The sequence below is a fragment of the Gymnodraco acuticeps genome, unplaced genomic scaffold, assembly GCF_902827175.1.
Source record: "Gymnodraco acuticeps unplaced genomic scaffold, fGymAcu1.1, whole genome shotgun sequence".
Classification (NCBI taxonomy): Eukaryota; Metazoa; Chordata; class Actinopteri; order Perciformes; family Bathydraconidae; genus Gymnodraco; species Gymnodraco acuticeps.
Window position 1 is genome coordinate 50,103 of NW_022991985.1, and position 19,894 is coordinate 69,996.

A 19,894-nucleotide genomic window follows, 5' to 3' on the forward strand; every position below is an offset into this window, starting at 1 on the left:
TTTTCCAGGTAAGAAAATCATATGGCATTTGCCATTACACATAAATTAATTTACATTTCTGTTAACACTAGAACCGCCAACAGCGTCAGCACCTACATAGATATCATTTTCAAATCATTTAATTTGTTCCTCTTCATAATTTCCTTATAAACTAAGTAGGACGATTTAAAACTCACTTAATTGGGTTCATTTTGAAATTGCTTCAAACTACTTCTACAAACAAAAACAACATAATTAAAACATTTAAACAAACTACTAAAAGTAGATGAACTACATGATTCAAAAGTGTACAGTAACTTCTGATAATAACACAGGGGAAATAAACGAGGCATCTCTTTTCCTCTCTCTCCCTCTCCTGACAGCCCGTCAGTATCAGGGTTAGTCAAAATGAATCCCTTGGCGGTTCTAGTGTTCATTTACCGTTTTGTCTTCTCTTTGCTTAATCGATTTGAAACCAAGTCTAACGTAGCTTAAACTTAACGTTAGCATTCTAGCTAACACAACACATGCACGCACCTTTCTCTGTGGGTTTTTTTGTAGTGACGAATGAAGTTGGATGTTGTGGTGGTCGTGTCACTGATCTTTATGCTGCAGACCCTGCATACCGCTGTTCTCTTCTTATTAGCGTCATCGACAACATAATCCTTGAATCCAAACTTCACTGTTTTTGGAGTAACGCTAGCCGCTGCCATGTTAACTGAGACTCCTGCATTCTAGTGGGTTGCCAGGTTTGCGGCGCGGCACTATAATCACCCAATCACATTTTTCGAAAAAACTAAACGTAATATCTCACTACAAAAACAAACGCAAATGTATTTAATTGTAAACAGTCAAGTCCTTTCAAGTCATCTGTCTCAAGCTTAAGTCAAGTCAATACCAAGTCAAAGTCAAGTCAAGTCTTTTATCAATGTTAGTCAAGCAAGTCTCGAGTAAAACAATATGAGACTCGAGTCTGACTCGAGTCAAGTCATCATTTCATTTAATTTCAAACCTTTATTTAACCAGATTGGTCCCATTGAGATCATAGATCTCTTTTTCAAGGGAGACCTGCAGCATATAGGTTCCACATGAAACATAAAACAATAAAGGACATCATAGATTATATTTACAGGATACATTTACATAGTTATAGACTAAAGTGAACTATCTAAACACTCAGAGAGTCCTTTAGCTCACCTGAGCCTCTCAGTCTGAGAGGAGAGCTCTCCTCCAGCTTGTTGTGGAACCAACAGCTCCGTATGTCCGTTCGTGCAGCTAGCTAACCAGATGCTAACAACACGGTCCCTCTCTCTCTCTCCCTCTCTCTCCCTCTCCCTCCCTTTCCCTCTCTCCCTCTCTCACACACACACTAAATGCGCTATTTCCGCACACACACAGAGCCGAGCTTGAATGACACAAGCACACTTTTATTTCCATGCAACTCTCTGATTGGTCTGGTGTCTTGCCTCTGTTGCATTCACTGAACACGGGAAATTACAGTTCTGTCGTCCTCTAGTGTCTTGATGAGGTTCACGTAAAGTACGGTTAATGTATTATATTATGGAGGTAGAATTGTCCGGGGCTACAGAAACAACATTCGGGGCAAGCCAAAATATTATTTTACCAACAATGTGGAATTTATTGGCTACATATTACACAGATTATGCACAGCGGGAGCAGCAATAACCGTCAAATAATAATTCAGAGAGGGGAGCGCCCTCAGCACCCTCCTTCCCGCGCCCATGTGTACCAATGACTGAGCCTCTTTACAGTAAGTGATGGCAGACCTGCCTTGGCATACAGGGTACAGTGATGAGTAAGTGCTTTACAATTTGTGACAAATCTCAGTGCGCTGTGATAGGCGGCATCTAACTTGCTCAGGTAATTGGCAGGTGCATTCATATACAACAAATCACCATAGTCCAGCACAGGTAAAAAAGTCACAGTGACTTTTCCTGGCCTCAAGCGAGAAACGGGACTTGTTTCTGAAAAAGAAATCTAGTCTAACCCTCAGCTTTTTAAGCAGGTTATTGACATGAAGATTAAAAGTAAGACAATCATCAAGCCAGATATCTAGGTATTTATAACAAGTAACCACTTTGAGTACTTGTCCTTGCATAGTAACAATATCTAAAACAGGCTCTGGTGTCTTTTTAGCTTTAGAAAAGAGCATTACCTTGGTTTTATCAACATTTAAAAGAAGCTTAAGCTCAGAGAGCTGAGTCTGAATAATGTTAAAAACAGCCTGTAATTTAACACCAGCCTCCTTAATGGAGGGACCTGCACAATACATCACGGTATCGTCCGCATAAAAATGTAAAGTAACTTCATTCACATTTTCACCTAAACTGTTGATATAGAGACTTGAGTCCCCACCTCTGATGCTATCCCACAAGTTATACATATATTCCATAACGTATTATTTAATGAATAACTCTCAATGGGATTCATGGCAATTAATACAAGTGTATCGCAGGTCTCATACTATGACCTGCATCATCTTTAAAGTTCCGTCACATTGTATGCAGCTCTCAAAGATCCAAAGGTTTAATCGGCATATTATGCACAAAAGCTTCAGTGTGGGTGTTGGCAATCCCAAGCTCCTCCAACAAAGCAACATAAAGATATAAAAAGTAAAATACACAAATACTTCTAGAAAGGTTTTAATAAACACAGGCTTTCTTACCATATCAACCTCAGAGATGCTGTCTAAGCTCTCCACCTGAACGTCCACTCCCACAGGGATGGCAGGTCCTGCAACACAAAGAGCATAAAGAAGATTAGAACATTGGGCCACCTTCTTCCACTCAGATCACAGTGGAGTGCTTTAGACATTTAATTTCCTTCCAATAAAACCTGACCGCAGCAAGCAGGCTATGGCTCTTTTCAATACATCTTCAATAGGATATGAAAGTCTGCCTGATATTCAGTTGCTCTTTGGTATTGCCTATACTTCAATCGTTGAAAGAACCTGAATATCTTTCTCTGACTATTCTGCATCTTCTCTCCTGGTTTACTATTTTGATATGGGAAGCCAATAAGTCAAATGTCTCGAACATTTTTCATACTTTCTCTACATTAATATGAGGAGGTGAAGGATAGAAATAAATTCCTATTTACTCAAATATATGCAGGGACACTTAGTCTCTGCTTTTGTCCTATTTTAGGATTAGCAGCTATTATACAGCAGCCAGGGAGAAGTGTGGGGTTTCATTCGGGGACTTGAACCGACAAACCTCTGGTTCTCATGCCAATTTCTAAGAGACTAAGCTACTGTACACTCAAGCCATTCAGTGATATTATCTAATCATAGAACCACCTTTACTTTTCTTTATCGATATGATTCCTAATTCCTGAATTAAAATGTTTTAAACAGCAGGGGATACATTCCGTCATCGTGTTTTTGTATATATGAGAGATTCAATCAATCAATCAATGTTTTCTTATATAGCCCAATATCACACATGTTACATTTGTCTCAGTGGACTTCACAGTTTGTACAGAATATCAGTATGACAATACGACACCCTCCGTCCTTAGACCCTCATATCGTACAAGGAAAAACTTCCAGAGAAAACCCAACAGAGAGTCAGGCAGGACCATAGAGACAGGTTAATCCAGGACTCGAAATCCAGGACTCAGGATCCAGGACTCAGGATCCAGGACTCGGGATCGAAGACCACAGATTCAAAATGTTTGCTAGATAATAAAATATGTATTCAGAGCTTAAGCTTTGAGCCTTGCCTCTTCTTTTCCTGCAGACATTTTTGATGCTTGAATGTCTGACATTGACTTGTCCAACCCTTAGCTAAAGCAATGCAAAGTATCTGGATATCATATAATTGTTTTTAATTATCTGAGTAATTTCTTTACATAGTTCAAATATTTGTGATTTTGTATATAGATATACGTCTAGTCTAGAGTGTATACTTAATTTAATTTCTTACTTTAATTATAATCAGAAATTCTCTATTAGTTCCGCATCAGGGACATTTGAGAGCGAGACAGCAAAAGTGACAGGCAGATAAAAGGAAATCCAATTTTTTTAAAGTAAGCCAACATACAGTATTACATATAGAGACAAGCACACGTTAGCAAATTATAAAGACAAATACATACACTATACTCTATGGTTAAAATAAGGAACAGCATTTTAAAAGTGAACATAACGTTGAGATTGTATGTAATGATTTTTGCTGAGTGAAGTAGAATTCAGATTAACAAAAGTAGAATTCAAAAGAGTGTATATTGCACATACACGTAGCAGGGTTATGCACAAGATTGTATTAGTCTGTATTGCATAAGTTATGACTGTTGGGTTTCGGGACCTAAAGTCAATGAATCGGATTTAGATAAAATGGTGACACCAATTTGAGTTGGTCCCATATGAACTCATAGTGACATTTGGCCAGAGTGATGTGACTTGTGTGGAGCCCAGGGATTGGCAGCTGTCTCACTAATGTAGTGTAAGAACCAGGGATCACAACACATTACACAAATCCACAGGAAGTGGAAAAAGTTACCCAACAAAAGGATCCGATTTATAAATGAGGACATTCAAGTGACATCTGTTGCAAAGATGTATTATTCAAACAACAGTTTTTATAAATAATATGTATAACTGTGCTGCAAATACTACTTGGACATATTTTGTTGCATTATGTTTATACACGGTGGGTCAAATTGATATTCCGATAGAGATAGAAACCACCCCATGCGTTTACAGTACATGAATTGTACCTATTCTAACATCTTTCTCTGACTATTCTGCATCTTCTCTCCTGGTTTACTATTTTGATATGGGAAGGCAATAAGTCAAATGTCTCGAACATTTTTCTTACTTTCTCTGAAGGATAGAAATGAATTCCTATTTACTCAAATATATGCAGGGACACTTATGCGGCTTTCACACCAGCGCTTTTCCCTTTCTAGCTCCGAGCTAGAGCTTTTCTGGTTCAGCTCCGGTTTCCCTTTTCTGCTCCCGCTCTGTTCACACCGCCCAGCACCCGACTGGTGCTGCCGCTGCTGCGTCATGACGTCACCGTTTACATCGCTGATTTGCTCCCCAACGGCGTTACGGCGCTCACAACAACGGGGAACTGCGTCGGGTCGATGAACGTGTTGCTTTTAATCACACGAAGCCAGATTAAATTGAATAACGACTTCTCCAACCTTATACTTTTCTCCAGAGTGCCGTGGTTCATTGTTTATTAATGTGTTTCTGCGGCATTTACCGACCGCAGCAGTGTTGGCTGCTCTTCCACGGGAGTTTATTCTCCTCCGTTAGCTCCCGGTTAGCTCACACTGCAGCGGCCGCTCTAAAGTATTCACTGTCCGACTCACACAAGCAGCTGATACATATCCCCAGTTCCCCTTAGCCTAAGTGAATGTGTGTCAGTCTGAATTGACGCTGTTTGGCATCACAACGCTGTTATGAAAGTTTCTCTGGTATAAAATGGGTGATGTTAGCATAGCAACCGAAGCTAAACTGACTACTTGCTATTGCTATCCTATTGTGGCATAAACCGTTTTCTACAGGCACATTTTACCGGCGTATTTTTATTATGATTCTACTTGTGATAGTCGGACACGACAACCTGTGCAGCCCATGTATTGATTCCATCCGATAGCTGCTATAATACAAAACAAAACGTCTGCCTCTCTCCACAATGATCAATAACAGTGAACGGATGGTCAAAGTAAGGTACAAATAAACAGAATCACACGAAGCCTGGTTAGTGTTGCCTGACTTTATAAAGTGTGTTTATAAGCACTACTGCTTGTAGGCAGGCATGACAGTCGACCCATGTTCAGGGGAGGAGGGTTTAGTTTCCTGCACGCCTCGACGTAAGAGAGACGTAAGCAACGCCACCTCTTAGCTCCGAAGCTCTTGCCTCTAGACCGACAATTTTTTGGAGCTGGAAGTGAACCCGATTCCGGAGCTAAGAGCCGGCGCCGCTGCGGTGTGAACAGGAAAAACCGGCGCTTTTCAGGCTCCAGCTCCGAGCCGGAGCTGAAAAAGCGCTGGTGTGAAAGGGGCATTAGTCTCTGCTTTTGTCCTATTTTAGGATTAGCAGCTATTATACAGCAGCCAGGGAGAAGTGTGGGGTTTCATTCGGGGACTTGAACCGACAAACCTCTGGTTCTCATGCCAATTTCCAAGAGACTAAGCTACTGTACACTCAAGCCATTCAGTGATATTATCTAATCATAGAACCACCTTTACTTTTCTTTATCGATATGATTCCTAATTCCTGAATTAAAATGTTTTAAACAGCAGGGGATACATTCCGTCATCGTGTTTTTGTATATATGAGAGATTCAATCAATCAATCAGTCAATGTTTATTTATATAGCCCAATATCACACATGTTACATTTGTCTCAGTGGACTTCACAGTTTGTACAGAATATCAATATGACAATACGACACCCTCCGTCCTTAGACCCTCACATCATACAAGGAAACATTTCCAAAGAAACCCAACAGAGAGTCAGGCAGGACCATAGAGACAGGTTCAGCCACGACTCGAAATCCAGGACTCAGGATGCAGGACCCAGGATGCAGGACTCAGGATCCAGGACTCAGGATCCAGGACTCAGGATCCAGGACCACAGATTCAAAATGTTTGCTGAATAATAAAATATGTATTTAGAGCGTAAGATTTGATGGTGTTTTACTAACTGCATTTCATTCTGCTTTACTGTAACAGGATTCATGTAAATGATTAATATCCATTTACCATCTCTGTCATGACCTCTGACCTCTACATAAGGATAGGAATGGCATTATACCCACACACCCTGACCCTGTCACATATCTGCAGTCGGCATGTACACACTGCATAGATGGAGCTAAAGTTGAGGGAAGATTTAGAGGCAGTTTGAACCACTTTGCATCACTTATCTATACTGTAATCCAAAGAGATTAATAGAGACGCTAAATGCTAGATTACGGTCATCAAAGCTCCTCAAATGAGGATCTCTGCCTCTGGGATTAATATTCACTTACTGGGACAATGCCACCAAGTGTTGCACTTCTTGTCACTAAAGAGAACAATGGTCTTCTGCTCTCACAGTGATCAACCAGTGTACAACGGCTTCAAGATAATGTCAGCCTTGCAGTGCCTCTTACGGGCACATTTCCATTAGGAAAGCGCGGTGCACTTTCAAAAACCATGCAAATAAAACCGGAACACCTGTTTACATTTGGGGATTATAAAATTGGCCAACTGTAAACCTACCTAAATGTTTTATTGGCTTATTTTCACATGATTCTTTCTGATATTATTGCATATCTGCTTTAGGTTAACATACTGTAGCAAACCTAGTCACTTCAAATATACTGACAAAACACAATTATGAACAGACTAACTCTGCCAGCAGAGACAGTTGTCCAGCTTTATAATCCTGAACGTCACCAAGCGCTCCGGTCCCCTGGTTTCTGTTGTGTTTTTGAGCCTCTTGCAGCGTTTAGTTTATGCAGCGCTTTTAGTAAAAGCTGAGCATGTTTCGTAAAGTAATTGACGATGTTTCTTCATTTAGTTGTGTTTTGGCACCTTTGTGGTTTTTTTATTTACATCGTTCTTGAAGCTGCAGCGTGTTTCTCCTAAAGGAAGTGTTTTAGGCTGTTGTAGCATGTTTGCACCTGTCGGCCACCTTAGAATCTGAACTGATTCCAAACAAACAATACAAAGTCAAGTTCTTTCAGAGAAAGATCCTTACTTGACTTGTTCATTGAAACTTAATAAGCAATGAGATCCTTGAGTAAAGTAGTTGGTATTCAAGTATACAGTAGCATTTGAAATTGAGAGATTGGAAGTTAGCTAAAGTCCCAAGTGAAGTAGAAGTTTCTCAGGCACTCTGCTAAGCTGAAGTGCACTAGTCAGGCTACGTTCTAACCATCATCTATTGTCATGAGCTCTGGGTATTCACTAAAATAATTTGAGAGATTTCGGATACAAGAAGCCAAAAACAGTTTCCTCTGAGGGCGCGCTTAGCTTCAGGAAGCTCAGACATCCAGAGGGAGCAGAGCCGCTGCTCATCCTGTTGAAAGGAGCCAGTTGAAGGGGTTCTGGCAACTGATCAAAAATGTCTCCTGGGCGCTTTTGTTTAAAGTTGTTGACATCACGTCCAAAGGCCTGGAGTAGGTGGAGAGATTATGCACCTCATGTGGCTTCAGAACATCTTTGGGATCTCCAGGAAGAGCTGGATAATGTTGCTAGGGAGAGGAGGTCGGGACTATCTGGCATGACCTTCCCCCGGATAGATAGAATAGAATGAATTGGAAGTAGTGATGCACGGGTTGCAGGTGTTATTGTCACAAAGTGAATAAAGTCAGTATGTTAGACAGTGGGACGGATGGTTAAACCTTTTATATAATTGTTGCATGTTACATATAGTGTTGTGATTTTAATGTTGTGCGCTGTTTAGCGATGAACTCTTTTTATTTGCATGCTTGTTTAACCTCCTCAACGAACTGTCACAACAAAGACACAGACACTGCTGATTGACACACCGGCACCCAGTGAAAATCAGCGATCTCATTCGCCAGTTGCCAAATCCACTCCCCCATAAATACGCCGACTACCTGCTAGACGGGAGCTATTCTTCTCTTGACAGTTGCTGCCTCACCTCACCTCGCCGCAGATCGGACCGGATCGGATCCCTCCTCCTGCTCCTCCTCACCTCGCAGCATATCGGACCGGATCGGATCCCTCCTGCTCCTCCTTACCTCGCCGCAGATCGGACCGGACCCTCCTCTAACCATCGGATTCAACGCTGAAACAAACTCCAGATAAAGGGAAGTGGCTATTTCTCCTGCTTTTGGGCGTCTAGTTTTACGTCACGAAAGTTACATTGTTGTCTCCTCCCCTGAGTCTCCTTTTGTTGTTTACCGAGGGCTCCGCGACCAGAGGCCAGAGTGCGGCAGGCCGGCAACGTGGAAATCCTGGCACTGGATTTCCTGGAAGAGACTTGAACCTTGCACTTCTGCCTGGCAAAAACCCGGAGTTGAGTATGCTTCCAAGCGAACAGGACTTTCAGGATTTTATCAACCCCTGCTAGAACTGTAATTCTTAAGTAACTGGTTTATATTTATTGAACATTATTTTAACCTTACGTTATTTTAAGTATTTATCAAAGGAGTGTTTTTAAAGTAACTTTGTACAAATAAACCATTTTACACCTATTGTGCTGTCCTTCTCGCTGTATTGGTGTGGCCGGGAATCCGAATCTTTTAATATAAATTTGATGTTAACAGGCCTCACTAGGCTGTTACATTAGTGGCGTTGTCGGCAGGATTCCTTTTCCACACCATACAGTGCAGAATGGCAGATGAAGAATATGAAGCAGCAAGGCCCAGTGGGTCATCAGAAAATGGGGGCAGGCTAGAAAATAGTCAGCCTGTGGTAAATGCAATGATGCCTTGGTTTATGGGTGTCCCATGGATCCCAAAGTTCAATGGTGACCGAAGCAAGATGTGTTTTTCTGAATGGCATGGGCAGGTTCAGGTAATGCTGAGGGCACAAGGGTTAAATGAGGAACAGAAAATTGATTTTATTTTTGGGGCACTTGAGGGTGACGCAAAAAGGGAGATGCGGCTGCTTGACCCCAACAAACTCTCAAGTAGCATAGCCATACTACAGGAGTTAAAGAGACTGTATGGACGTGTAACCCCAGTAGCCCAGCTTTGGATGCAGTTTTTCAAATGTTACCAACAGGAAGAGGAAACTGCTGCTTCTTTCCTCCTTCGGCTCCGTGAACTATTCCACCAATGGGAAGAAGTTGAACCAGCTGGCTCAGCCCAGGATGAGAGGACTATCCGAGACCAGCTTGTCCTTGGTTTGAAGCCCGGTATGGTACAACAGGAACTTCAACAGCAGGTGCGTAGAAATCCTACAATGTCCTTCCGTGAGGTGTCTGGTGAAGTTAAAGCATTAGAAACTGAACTAAGGATGGAGTCTGCCTGTACATCACGTGTTTCAGTGCCACAGCCACGACCGGCCATGGCACCACCTAGCCTGGAAGAATGGAGAGAAACAGTAAGAACTGAACTCAGGAAAGAAATGAAAGACCAACTGTCCATTATTACAGAGACTCTTACAGAAGAGATCAGACGCCAACTCTCACCACAAAATGCCCCAGTTGGGCACAGAGACTCTACCCCACCCCCTAACAGACTAGCTCAGAGAGGCCATAACGCATCCTCCCCCAGGCAACAAAGGTTTGAGTGGGACCAACTTGGCCAACCTATTTGCAGAGGCTGTGGGCAGGCTGGCCATATTCAGAGAAACTGCCAGCATGTAAGGGGGCTGTTAAACTAACAGCCTCAGCCACTGAGAGCCATGTGGTTGGGGAGGGGAATCAGGGAAACCAAGCAGACAGGCCCTGTATTGTTGGGGAGTGCCCAGGGGTTGACATACTAGTAGCAGGAGTAAAATTGCCCTGCTTGCTTGATACAGGCTCACAAGTTACGCTGTTTAGTGAAACTGTCTTTCAGAAATGGTTGAGTGGAGAACAGAAAAGAAACCCACAAGATCTGCACTGGCTAACGCTCAAGGCAGCCAATGGACTAAAGATCCCCTACACCGGGTATGCCATCCTGGATTTCTCAGTGGGAGGAGTCACTGTGCCAGGAAAAGGAGTCATCATTGTCAAAGATGAGTGTCTGAAGGCGGAAAGAGGTATACTAGGGATGAATGTGATTTCACACTGCTGGAAAGAACTGTTTCAGGGTGTCCACCCCGGGCTGACTGCATTCAGAGCCACCATGTCCCAACAAGCCAAAGGAGAGTGGGAACGTGCCTTTGCTGTCTGCCAAAAGGTGTCACAAATCGATTCCTCGGATGAACCGGTGGGAGTGGCCAGGTTGACCCGCCAGGAATCAGTGGTTGTGCCTCCAAACAGCAAGATGGTGCTCTGGACACAGCTGTATGGGGCGGAGACCAAGTCAGATTTTTGTGCCCTGGTAGAAGGACCAGAAAGAGATGACGAGTGGCAGGTAGCCCGCACCGTCGCCTGGGTGGTGAAAGGACGGCTCCCCATAAGGGTATGTAACCCAAATCCTTACCCAGTCACAATACCCCAACGGCACCCGCTTGCTAATGTCTTCCAGGTTAAACCAAGCCAGATTCGGGGAGAAAAGGACCTTGTACTGAAAGCCTCAGACCCAGGTGTAGTAGAGGTGGATGTCCAGGTGAACCGGGTCACTGTTGATGGCCAGCATCCAGTCAACCTGCTAAAAGGGGAGGGATTGTTGACCAAACAACAGCAGAAAATGGACTCCCTGTTGCAGTGATGGCGGGATGTCTTTGCAGCAGGGGATGAGGATTTTGGTCAAACTGATGCAGTCCTCCACTCCATCCCCACAGGCTCTGCACCACCTAGCCGGGAGCGCTACAGGCCAATCCCACCAACCCTCTACCCTGAGTTGAGGAGCCTCATCCAAAACATGTTGGACACAGATGTTATCAAGGAAAGCTCCAGCCCTTGGGTGGCACCCATCGTATTGGTAAGGAAGAAAGATGGATCCTGGCGCTTCTGTGTCGATTACAGAAGGCTCAATTAGCTGACTCACAAAGATGCCTACCCCCTGCCAAGAATTGAAGAATCCCTCACAAGTCTCAAACAAGCTGCTAGGTACTCCACTCTGGACCTCGCCAGTGGATTTTGGCAGGTGGAAATGGACCCAAGAGATCGGGAGAAGACGGCATTCACCACCCCCATGGGCCTCTACGAGTTCCAGAGGATGGCCTTTGTAATGCCCCAGCGACTTTCCAAAGACTAATGCAGCGCTGCCTGGGAGGACAGGTCCAGGAGTCTCTACTGATCTATTTGGATTACGTGGTAGTATACTCCCCTGATTTTGACACCCACATTGAACACCTGGAGCAGGTTTTCGAAAAGCTGGCCGCTTTTGCAGCCCCATAAATGCCACTTGTTTCGGAAAAAGGTCACCTACCTCGGACACGTCATCTCGAAGGACGGAGTATCCACAGACCCTGAAAAGACCGCCGCTGTAAGGAACTGGGCAACCCCTTCAACCATCAAGCAGGTACGGTCATTCCTTGGATTTGTAGGATATTACCGTAGATTTGTGAAGGGCTTCTCCAAAATCGCTGCACCCCTTAACGCTCTCCTAGTAGGTTCTGCTAGCATGCGACAAGGGAAGAATGCCGTGGATTGGACTGCAGACTGCCAGGTGGCATTCGATGCTCTGAAGACTGCGTTGGTGAGTGCCCCAGTTTTGGCCTTTGCCGACTTCGCAAAGCCATTCCATCTCTACACTGATGCTAGCCTAGGAGGATTGGGGGCAGTGCTATCACAAGTACAGGATGGCAGGGAGAGGGTTATTGCGTATGCCAGCAGAAGCTTACACCCCACTGAAAGGAACGACAACAATTACAGTTCATTCAAACTGGAGTTTTTGGCCCTCAAGTGGGCTGTCACTGAGAAATTCAAAGACTATTTGTGGGGCAACAAATTCCTGGCTTTTACAGACAATAACCCACTTGTCCACCTGAACACAACACACTTGGGTGCCACTGAACAGCGGTGGGCAGCCCAGCTGGCAAACTTTGACTTGAAATATCGCCCTGGCTCTGCAAACCAGAATGCTGATCTTTTGCCACAAGACGCAGAACCTACCCAGCAGAGACAGCAGTGGTGGAATTGGAGGACACCCCTGAAACTGAAGACCATTGGAAGCATTGTCAGGAAGGAGACCAAGCACTGGTCCAAGTGAAGGGGTGGGTGGCAAGAGGACACTTCCCACTACCTGAGGAAAGGAAAGTCAGCCTGCAGTAAAACGTCTCTTGCGAGAATGGAGCCGGTTATACAACCAGGAAGGTGTGTTGAAGCGGAGAACCCAAGAGCGTCATACTGGGCTGAACCTCTCCCAAATTGTGGTGCCCACTGGCAAGACACAGGAGCTGTGGGAAAAGTATCACCAAGCCTCAGGACACATGGGCATAGCCAAGATCGATGCCCTGCTGAGGAAGACTTTCTACTGGGTAGGGATGGGAACTGACCTACAGACATGGGCGTCCAATTGTGCGAGCTGCACCCAACAGAAAAAGGGCCCAGAGGTAAGAGCACCTTTGGTTCCTATCCTAACATCATACCCTTTGGAAATTGTCTCAATCGACTACCTGTCTCTTGGCCGGCATGGCGACACTTACCCTTATCTATTGGTTATGACTGACCTTTTCACAAAGTATGGATGGGCTATCCCTACAAAAGACCAGACGGCAGCCACCACAGCTTGTGTTCTCTGGCGACACCTCATCCAGCCATGGGGTTGCCCAGAACGTATCCTGTCTGACCAAGGGGGAGCCTTTGAGTCAAACCTGGTAGCACAGCTGTGCAGCCTTTATGGGTGTGTGAAGGTCCGAACCACACCCTACAGGCCCCAAGGAAACGGGGCCTGTGAAATATTTAACAAGACTCTGTTGTCTCTTCTAGGATCATTGAGCTTGGCGGACCAAGTACACTGGCCAGACCACTTGCCTTCTCTGCTCCAGATGTATAACAATACCACTCATGAGACGACTGGAATGACCCCACATTTTGTAATGTTTGGCCGGCATGCCCGCCTGCCTGTTGAAACTGCGGTGAGAGCACCACCACTGACTCAGAGACATGACCTGGTAGGCTGGGTACGTCAGCATAACCTGACCTTGCAGAGAGTCTACAAACAAGTGGCAGCAAGGACCAAAGCAAACAGACTGCGAGACAAGGACAGGTACGATCGGAAAGCAAAGCACCTCCCCTTGTTACCCGGAGAGCGGGTGCTGTTGCGAAATTTCCGCCGCAGAGGGGAGAGAAAGTTGGCGCCCCACTGGCAGCCCCAACTCTATGTTGTTCATGATCAACTACGCCCCGGCCTGCCAGTTTTCCAGATCAGGCCAGAAGGAAAAGAAGGCCCTATTAAGACAATCCATCGTAACCATCTTAGGCCTTGCCCTTTCGATCCACCTGAAGTACCACATCATGCCCCAGAGATTGAAACAAACTCAATCTTCCCCAATTCGCTACTTCCCAGTCCCCTGTTGTTGCCTTTGACCCTTGTGCCCATAGTAATTGCTCCTCCCACAGGTCCCGTAGGAGAGGAACCTGTGGCCCCACAAGAGCAGAGAAATGCATCACCCCTACGAAGGTCTCGGAGGCAAAACAGGGGTAGGCCTCCAGACAGGTATGGACAGTAAGATTGTCGGGACGACAACTGTTAAAGGGGGGAGGAGTGTCACAAAGTGAATAAAGTCAGTATGTTAGACAGTGGGACGGATGGTTAAACCTTTTATATAATTGTTGCATGTTACATATAGTGTTGTGATTTTAATGTTGTGCGCTGTTCAGTGTTTTTAAAGTAACTTTGTACAAATAAACCATTTTACACCTATTGTGCTGTCCTTCTCGCTGTATTGGTGTGGCCGGGAATCCGAATCTTTTAATATACATTTGATGTTAACAGGCCTCACTAGGCTGTTACATTATCATGAACACGTAGTCAATCAGTAGTTTGGGTGACCAGGCATCATGGGGGTCCCAATTCATTCAAGTCTACGTTTGTTCATTTATCTAAAACCAGTATGCTTCAGGGTCGGTGATCACACGTACATTCATCTCAGGCACTGGTAGAGGTGAAGTGTTTATGCCGTTTTAGCTAGGTTCAGGTGAATGAACCATGAATACATGCAGATCTGAAATGTAATTATTGATTTACATATGTATAAAAGTACACTGATATCAACCACACAATATAGTTGAGAAGTAAAATCTAATTCAAATGCCTTACTCTGCAGTAGAGATTTACCATATCAAATTATTTATTACCAACATTTAAACTGTGCATATACAGTATGTACGATGTGACATCATCATTATCAGATACATGCATGATATAAGTTATAATCTATACAATAAAGTAAGAATGACTATCCGATATACGTTCAATTGGATCGATTAAGTCATTTTGAATAAATTACTGGTTTTAAATCCAAAATGTCCAGCAGCACTGTAACCAACTAGACCAAAGCAGGAAAAGATGCAGCCACGTGAAAACAGAGCTGCTTTGGGTTTATAAACTACTTCAGAGATATATGGCAGATGGACATTTTTATTTCACATTCCACCTCTCTTTCCTCCCCTCCAGCAACATTCCCTCTACTTCAAACCCGTTAATTGCTATTCTCTACCTGTCCACCAGAAGCCCTCAGGCAAGGGTCAGAGCCAGAGAGGCCCTACACACCGGAGACACATCTGGAGGAGTCTGTAGGCAAGCAGGTGCAGATTTCAGGGCTTATGGCATACAGGTTCAGATGGCTTAGACAGCTATGTTATAAAGAGTTGTTGACAAAACATGCATTACGTGCAGGGCTGATAAGGAGAAGTGGAAACAAGTGAATGAGTGTCAGGTCTGAACTATGGGGAGTTAGATAAGACAGTGTGTACAGTCAAAGCTGTCTTCTGTTAAGCAAATAATAATATTAGGTCCACAAAATATTATTAAAGTAAGGGGAAGTTAGTTAGAATTTCTAAATTGTAAAGTAATTAGCAAATAAAAAGTTTGATTCCTTCAGGGGGGCCAGGGGACGCCATGAGTCAAAACAATTTCCCAAGAAGCAGAGGAGAGAAATGAGGGGTACGTTTCAATATTAACCAGGTGGACTCATCGTGTACAGCCAGAGAGAAGTCTGTAGTAGATGGCAATCATGGAATGGAGAGTTTATTTTATTTAGCTTGTGATATACTGATCATGAACACTGTGTAGATCACCCATCCTTACACCAATCGTGTGTAAATCCTGGAAGCCTCTCTTCAAAATGTGTGAATCTGTGCCTTTACACCGAGGGAGACCTTCGTATCTGTTTCTGTCGTACATTATCAACACATAAAGACACAGGAAATAAGAACTTCAAAAGATAGATTTTTGTGCCACCTTGTTAAAACATAACCAAAAACCAGGGACAGTGTAGTTTGTGGATTACAAAGAGTAACAGGGACACCTTTCTTAAAAAAGACAAGATCTAATCTTTTGACGCAGAAATTCCATAAACCCTGAAACCCTGAAATGATCAGCAGCCAAACCACTTCAGGCAAGTGAACAATGTTTAAAATGTGTGTAAACTGACTCCTTTGCAACACGAGGAACTTAAACTGTGTTTGCATTCTTCTCTACTTCGTACTGCTACTGCAGTACAAAAGCTTCCCTGGGGTTAAATAAATATCTTCTGCCATATCTTATCCAAGCAAATCTCATGTATTGCTTAAAATCTCTTTGGTGCTGGAATCCTGGGAGCCATGACATAATGTGAATCCATTCACTAAATCCGATATTCAGAGATTTCATGTATTTCATCATATGTATCACTCCCACCTTCATCCCACATCAGTTAGCTTCCAAAGCAAATAGGTCCACAGAACATTTAAAGGCCATATCTCTTCCAAATGCAGCCATTCAGAATTGCCTGGGAGTTATGAATGGATGCTCTTCACAGACTGTACAAATACACGCCTGTTTGCTATATTGGCTCCAAAATGGTGGAACGAGCTCCCCAGTGATATCAGGACAGCAGAAAGTCTATACCTTCAATCTTTGACTAAAAACGCTCTTGCTTCCACTGCATCTTGGTCAACGAATTCAATTTCTGTATGTAGCACATACAATAGTTTGCCTTATTGAAAGCTAATGTTCTTGCAGTATTCCTAATGTTTTGATTGTTCCTTCATGTTCCTTCATATTTAAATTAGGGATGTCAGTCGATTAAAATATGTAATCGCGATTAATCGCATGATTGTCCATAGTTAATCGTGATTAATCGCACATTTTTTGTCTGTTCTAAATGTACCAGAGGAATATTTTTCAAGTTTTTAATACTCTTATCAACATATGCGTGGACAAATATGCTTTATGCAAATGTTTGTTTATTATCATATGATCAATGACAAATATTCTCATGAATATTAAACACAACAACCTCTGAACATTACAAATATTCGCCTCAATTCAACCTGGAACCTCTCTCATTCAATACAATAATACAATACAAAGTGTGTGTGTGTGTGTGTGTGTGTGTGTGTGTGTGTGTGTGTGTGGTGTGTGTGTGTGTGTGTGTGTGTGTGTGTGTGTGTGTGTGTGTGTGTGTGTGTGTGTGTGTGTGTGTGTGTGTGTGTGTGTGTGTGTGTGTGTGTGTGTGTGTGTGTGTGTGTGTGTGTGTGTGTGTGTGTGTGTGTGTGTGTGTGTGTGTGTGTGTGTGTGTGATGGATCGTTGGAGCTATGTGCAACTCAAGGCATATGCTCGAACGGGAGCTGCCTGGACGCTGCAATCATGTTGCGCGCACTATCCGTGCGATTAAAATATGTAATCGCGATTAATCGCATGATTGTCCATAGTTAATCGTGATTAATCGCACATTTTTTGTCTGTTCTAAATGTACCAGAGGAATATTTTTCAAGTTTTTAATACTCTTATCAACAGAGTGCTGAGTGTGTAACGATCAACTATCAAAAATAGCTGTGTTAAATAAACGCACAAGGTGTTCTTGATATGAAATAATATATTAAAGGTAAATAGAACTGATAAACGGACAATCTACTTTCCACAAAATAGTCCCCACGGAAGTGTATTTACTACAGTCTATATGCACGCATTCACAAAATAAACAAAGACGGGTTTTATACGTTATTCAATTATATTCACAGTTTTCCAGCCAAACAAAACACAAACAAAACTCAACAAAAGTCCGCTCGGCGATAAACCAAAATTGTCTTTACTGCCTAATCCAGGCCACGACAAAAAAAGTTTGTTGCTCCTGCGCCCGTCGGCAGCAAAAAACTGGAAATGTTTGTAGGCCTATTTAGGCTATAATCCACAGAAAGAAAAACACGATGATCGGCGTGGCACAAAGGAGCGATCTCACCCTGTGTTGGAGAGAATATCTCTCTCTTGCCCCTTTCACACCAACGCGTTTTCAGCTCCGGCTCGGAGCTGGAGCCTGAAAAGTGCCGTTTTTTCCTGTTCACACCGCAGCGGCGCCACCTCTTAGCTCCGGAATCCGGTTCACTTCCAGCTCCAAAAAATTGTCGGTCTAGAGCAGGGGTTCTCAAAGTGCGGCCCGCGGGCCAATGGCGGCCCTCGGAAATGTTTCTGGCGGCCCGCGATAGTTAATGTGACACGCTGAAATGCATGCGTTACATTGTAATCCTCCATGGTTGTATCTAGTAAGAATTAGAATGAGTAGCTTTCCAGCGGTATCTCCTGTGAGACTGTAACCAGGGCACAGCAGCCAATATGGCCGCTCAAAGCAGCTTGACTTTACACTGTGTGGGATTGGTGGATTCGTGTGTCCGTCAAGGAAATCTCGGCCGGCAGCTATCATGGTCTGAAATGACCAATGGACATCGAGAAATCACTAAGGGCCTACCCACCAAGTAAAAAAAACATAAACCACGTGTCTCCCATCAGTTTAGGAGAGAGAGAGACAGAGAAAATGGCTAAAAAAAACGTTACAGTTGCCGACTTCGCTAGAGATTTTTTTCGCTAGCAGTGAAGATAGAGCCTCAGAACCTGAAGTCTTCGACTCTTCTGAAGAAGACGAATACAAAGACAACAACAAGGATCCATTTGGACATGAGTAAGTGTAAATATTACAGTAATAGACTCTACTGGCAATGTGTGGGGAATACCACGAAAATGAACAATAGGTTTATTGATATATATTTTTTATCGATAGTCATGAACTTTTTATTGGGACAAAATAGACTCTCCATTAGCAAACGTTTACTCTGTGTTAACGTTATTTTGGTGTGTAAAAGTGAGATTACATGTGTAGAGGATTAAATTAATCATGTATTCGTCCCACAACGGAGACATTTACAGTGACATGTTTTTGCCATCGATTATTTTATCATACTGTTCTGTACAGATGAGACTTTGTCATAGATTTATTTATATGTGTATTTTTATTTTACCGTCCTGTACAGATAATACTTTGTAATCAGATGTAGCCTATGTATATGTGTGTCTGTGATTTTATACTGAATGTAAAGTAACTGGAAATGTGTGTGTGTGTGTGTGTGTGTGTGGTGTGTGTGTGTGTGTGTGTGTGTGTGTGTGTGTGTGTGTGTGTGTGTGTGTGTGTGTGTGTGTGTGTGTGTGTGTGTGTGTGTGTGTGTGTGTGTGTGTGTGTGTGTGTGTGTGTGTGTGTGTGTGTGTGTGTGTGTGTGTGTGTGTGTGTGTGTGTGTGTGATCGAGAGAGACTCCTTCTGCAACCTCCCAACTTTATTTTATGTGTGCATTGTTATTTGTGCTTGAGCAACATTTTACTTGAACTTTATTTCAATGAAATTAGTTGTAATTATTGTCCTACACAGGCGGCGTTTATCCAGCAGCCACAACATCCATCTGTGCCTGCCCCCAGGTCAAGATCTACCGTGGCTCAAGGGCCTTCACCAGAGCCATCACCACCAAGGACCAGCAGACCATCATCACTACAGCTGCCTCCACCTCCATCTGCGGCTGCCACCAGGTCAAGATACACCTCAGCACAAAGGCTCCACCACAGCCATCACCTTCAACCCAGCCAGCAAGGAGGTCTCGTATAGCACTTGTACACCCCACCTACACAGCAGCCCATGCACCATCACCCCCATCTTCACAGCAGCCAGACCCACTGTCTTGGAAGACAGACAAAGACCTTGACACTGTCTTGACATTTATAATGAATAGTTCTGATGTTCAATATTGTAAATAGTGAGATTTTCCAGTTTCTTATATTTATATAAATAGTTGGTTGAAAAAAAAATATTTATAATAAATTGTTGGTTGAAAAAAAAGGTTGAATGCTCAATTTGTATTTGTACACATCACATGAACCTTGGTATGTAATATGAAGTCATTATTCAGTCCTGATGT

General features: G+C 43.4%; 1 protein-coding gene across 1 annotated transcript in view; it reads right to left on the bottom strand.

Moving 5' to 3' along the window:
* LOC117536283 (gamma-aminobutyric acid receptor subunit rho-2-like) overlaps nt 1–19,894 on the bottom strand; it is a gene marked incomplete at its 3' end in the record, with an annotated part of 101,862 nt that overhangs the window by 41,664 nt on the left and 40,304 nt on the right. Inside the window, exon 3 of the mRNA XM_034201079.1 lies at nt 2,666–2,733. Coding sequence (XP_034056970.1) covers nt 2,666–2,733 — 68 coding nt within the window. The remainder of the gene's footprint in view (nt 1–2,665; nt 2,734–19,894) is intronic.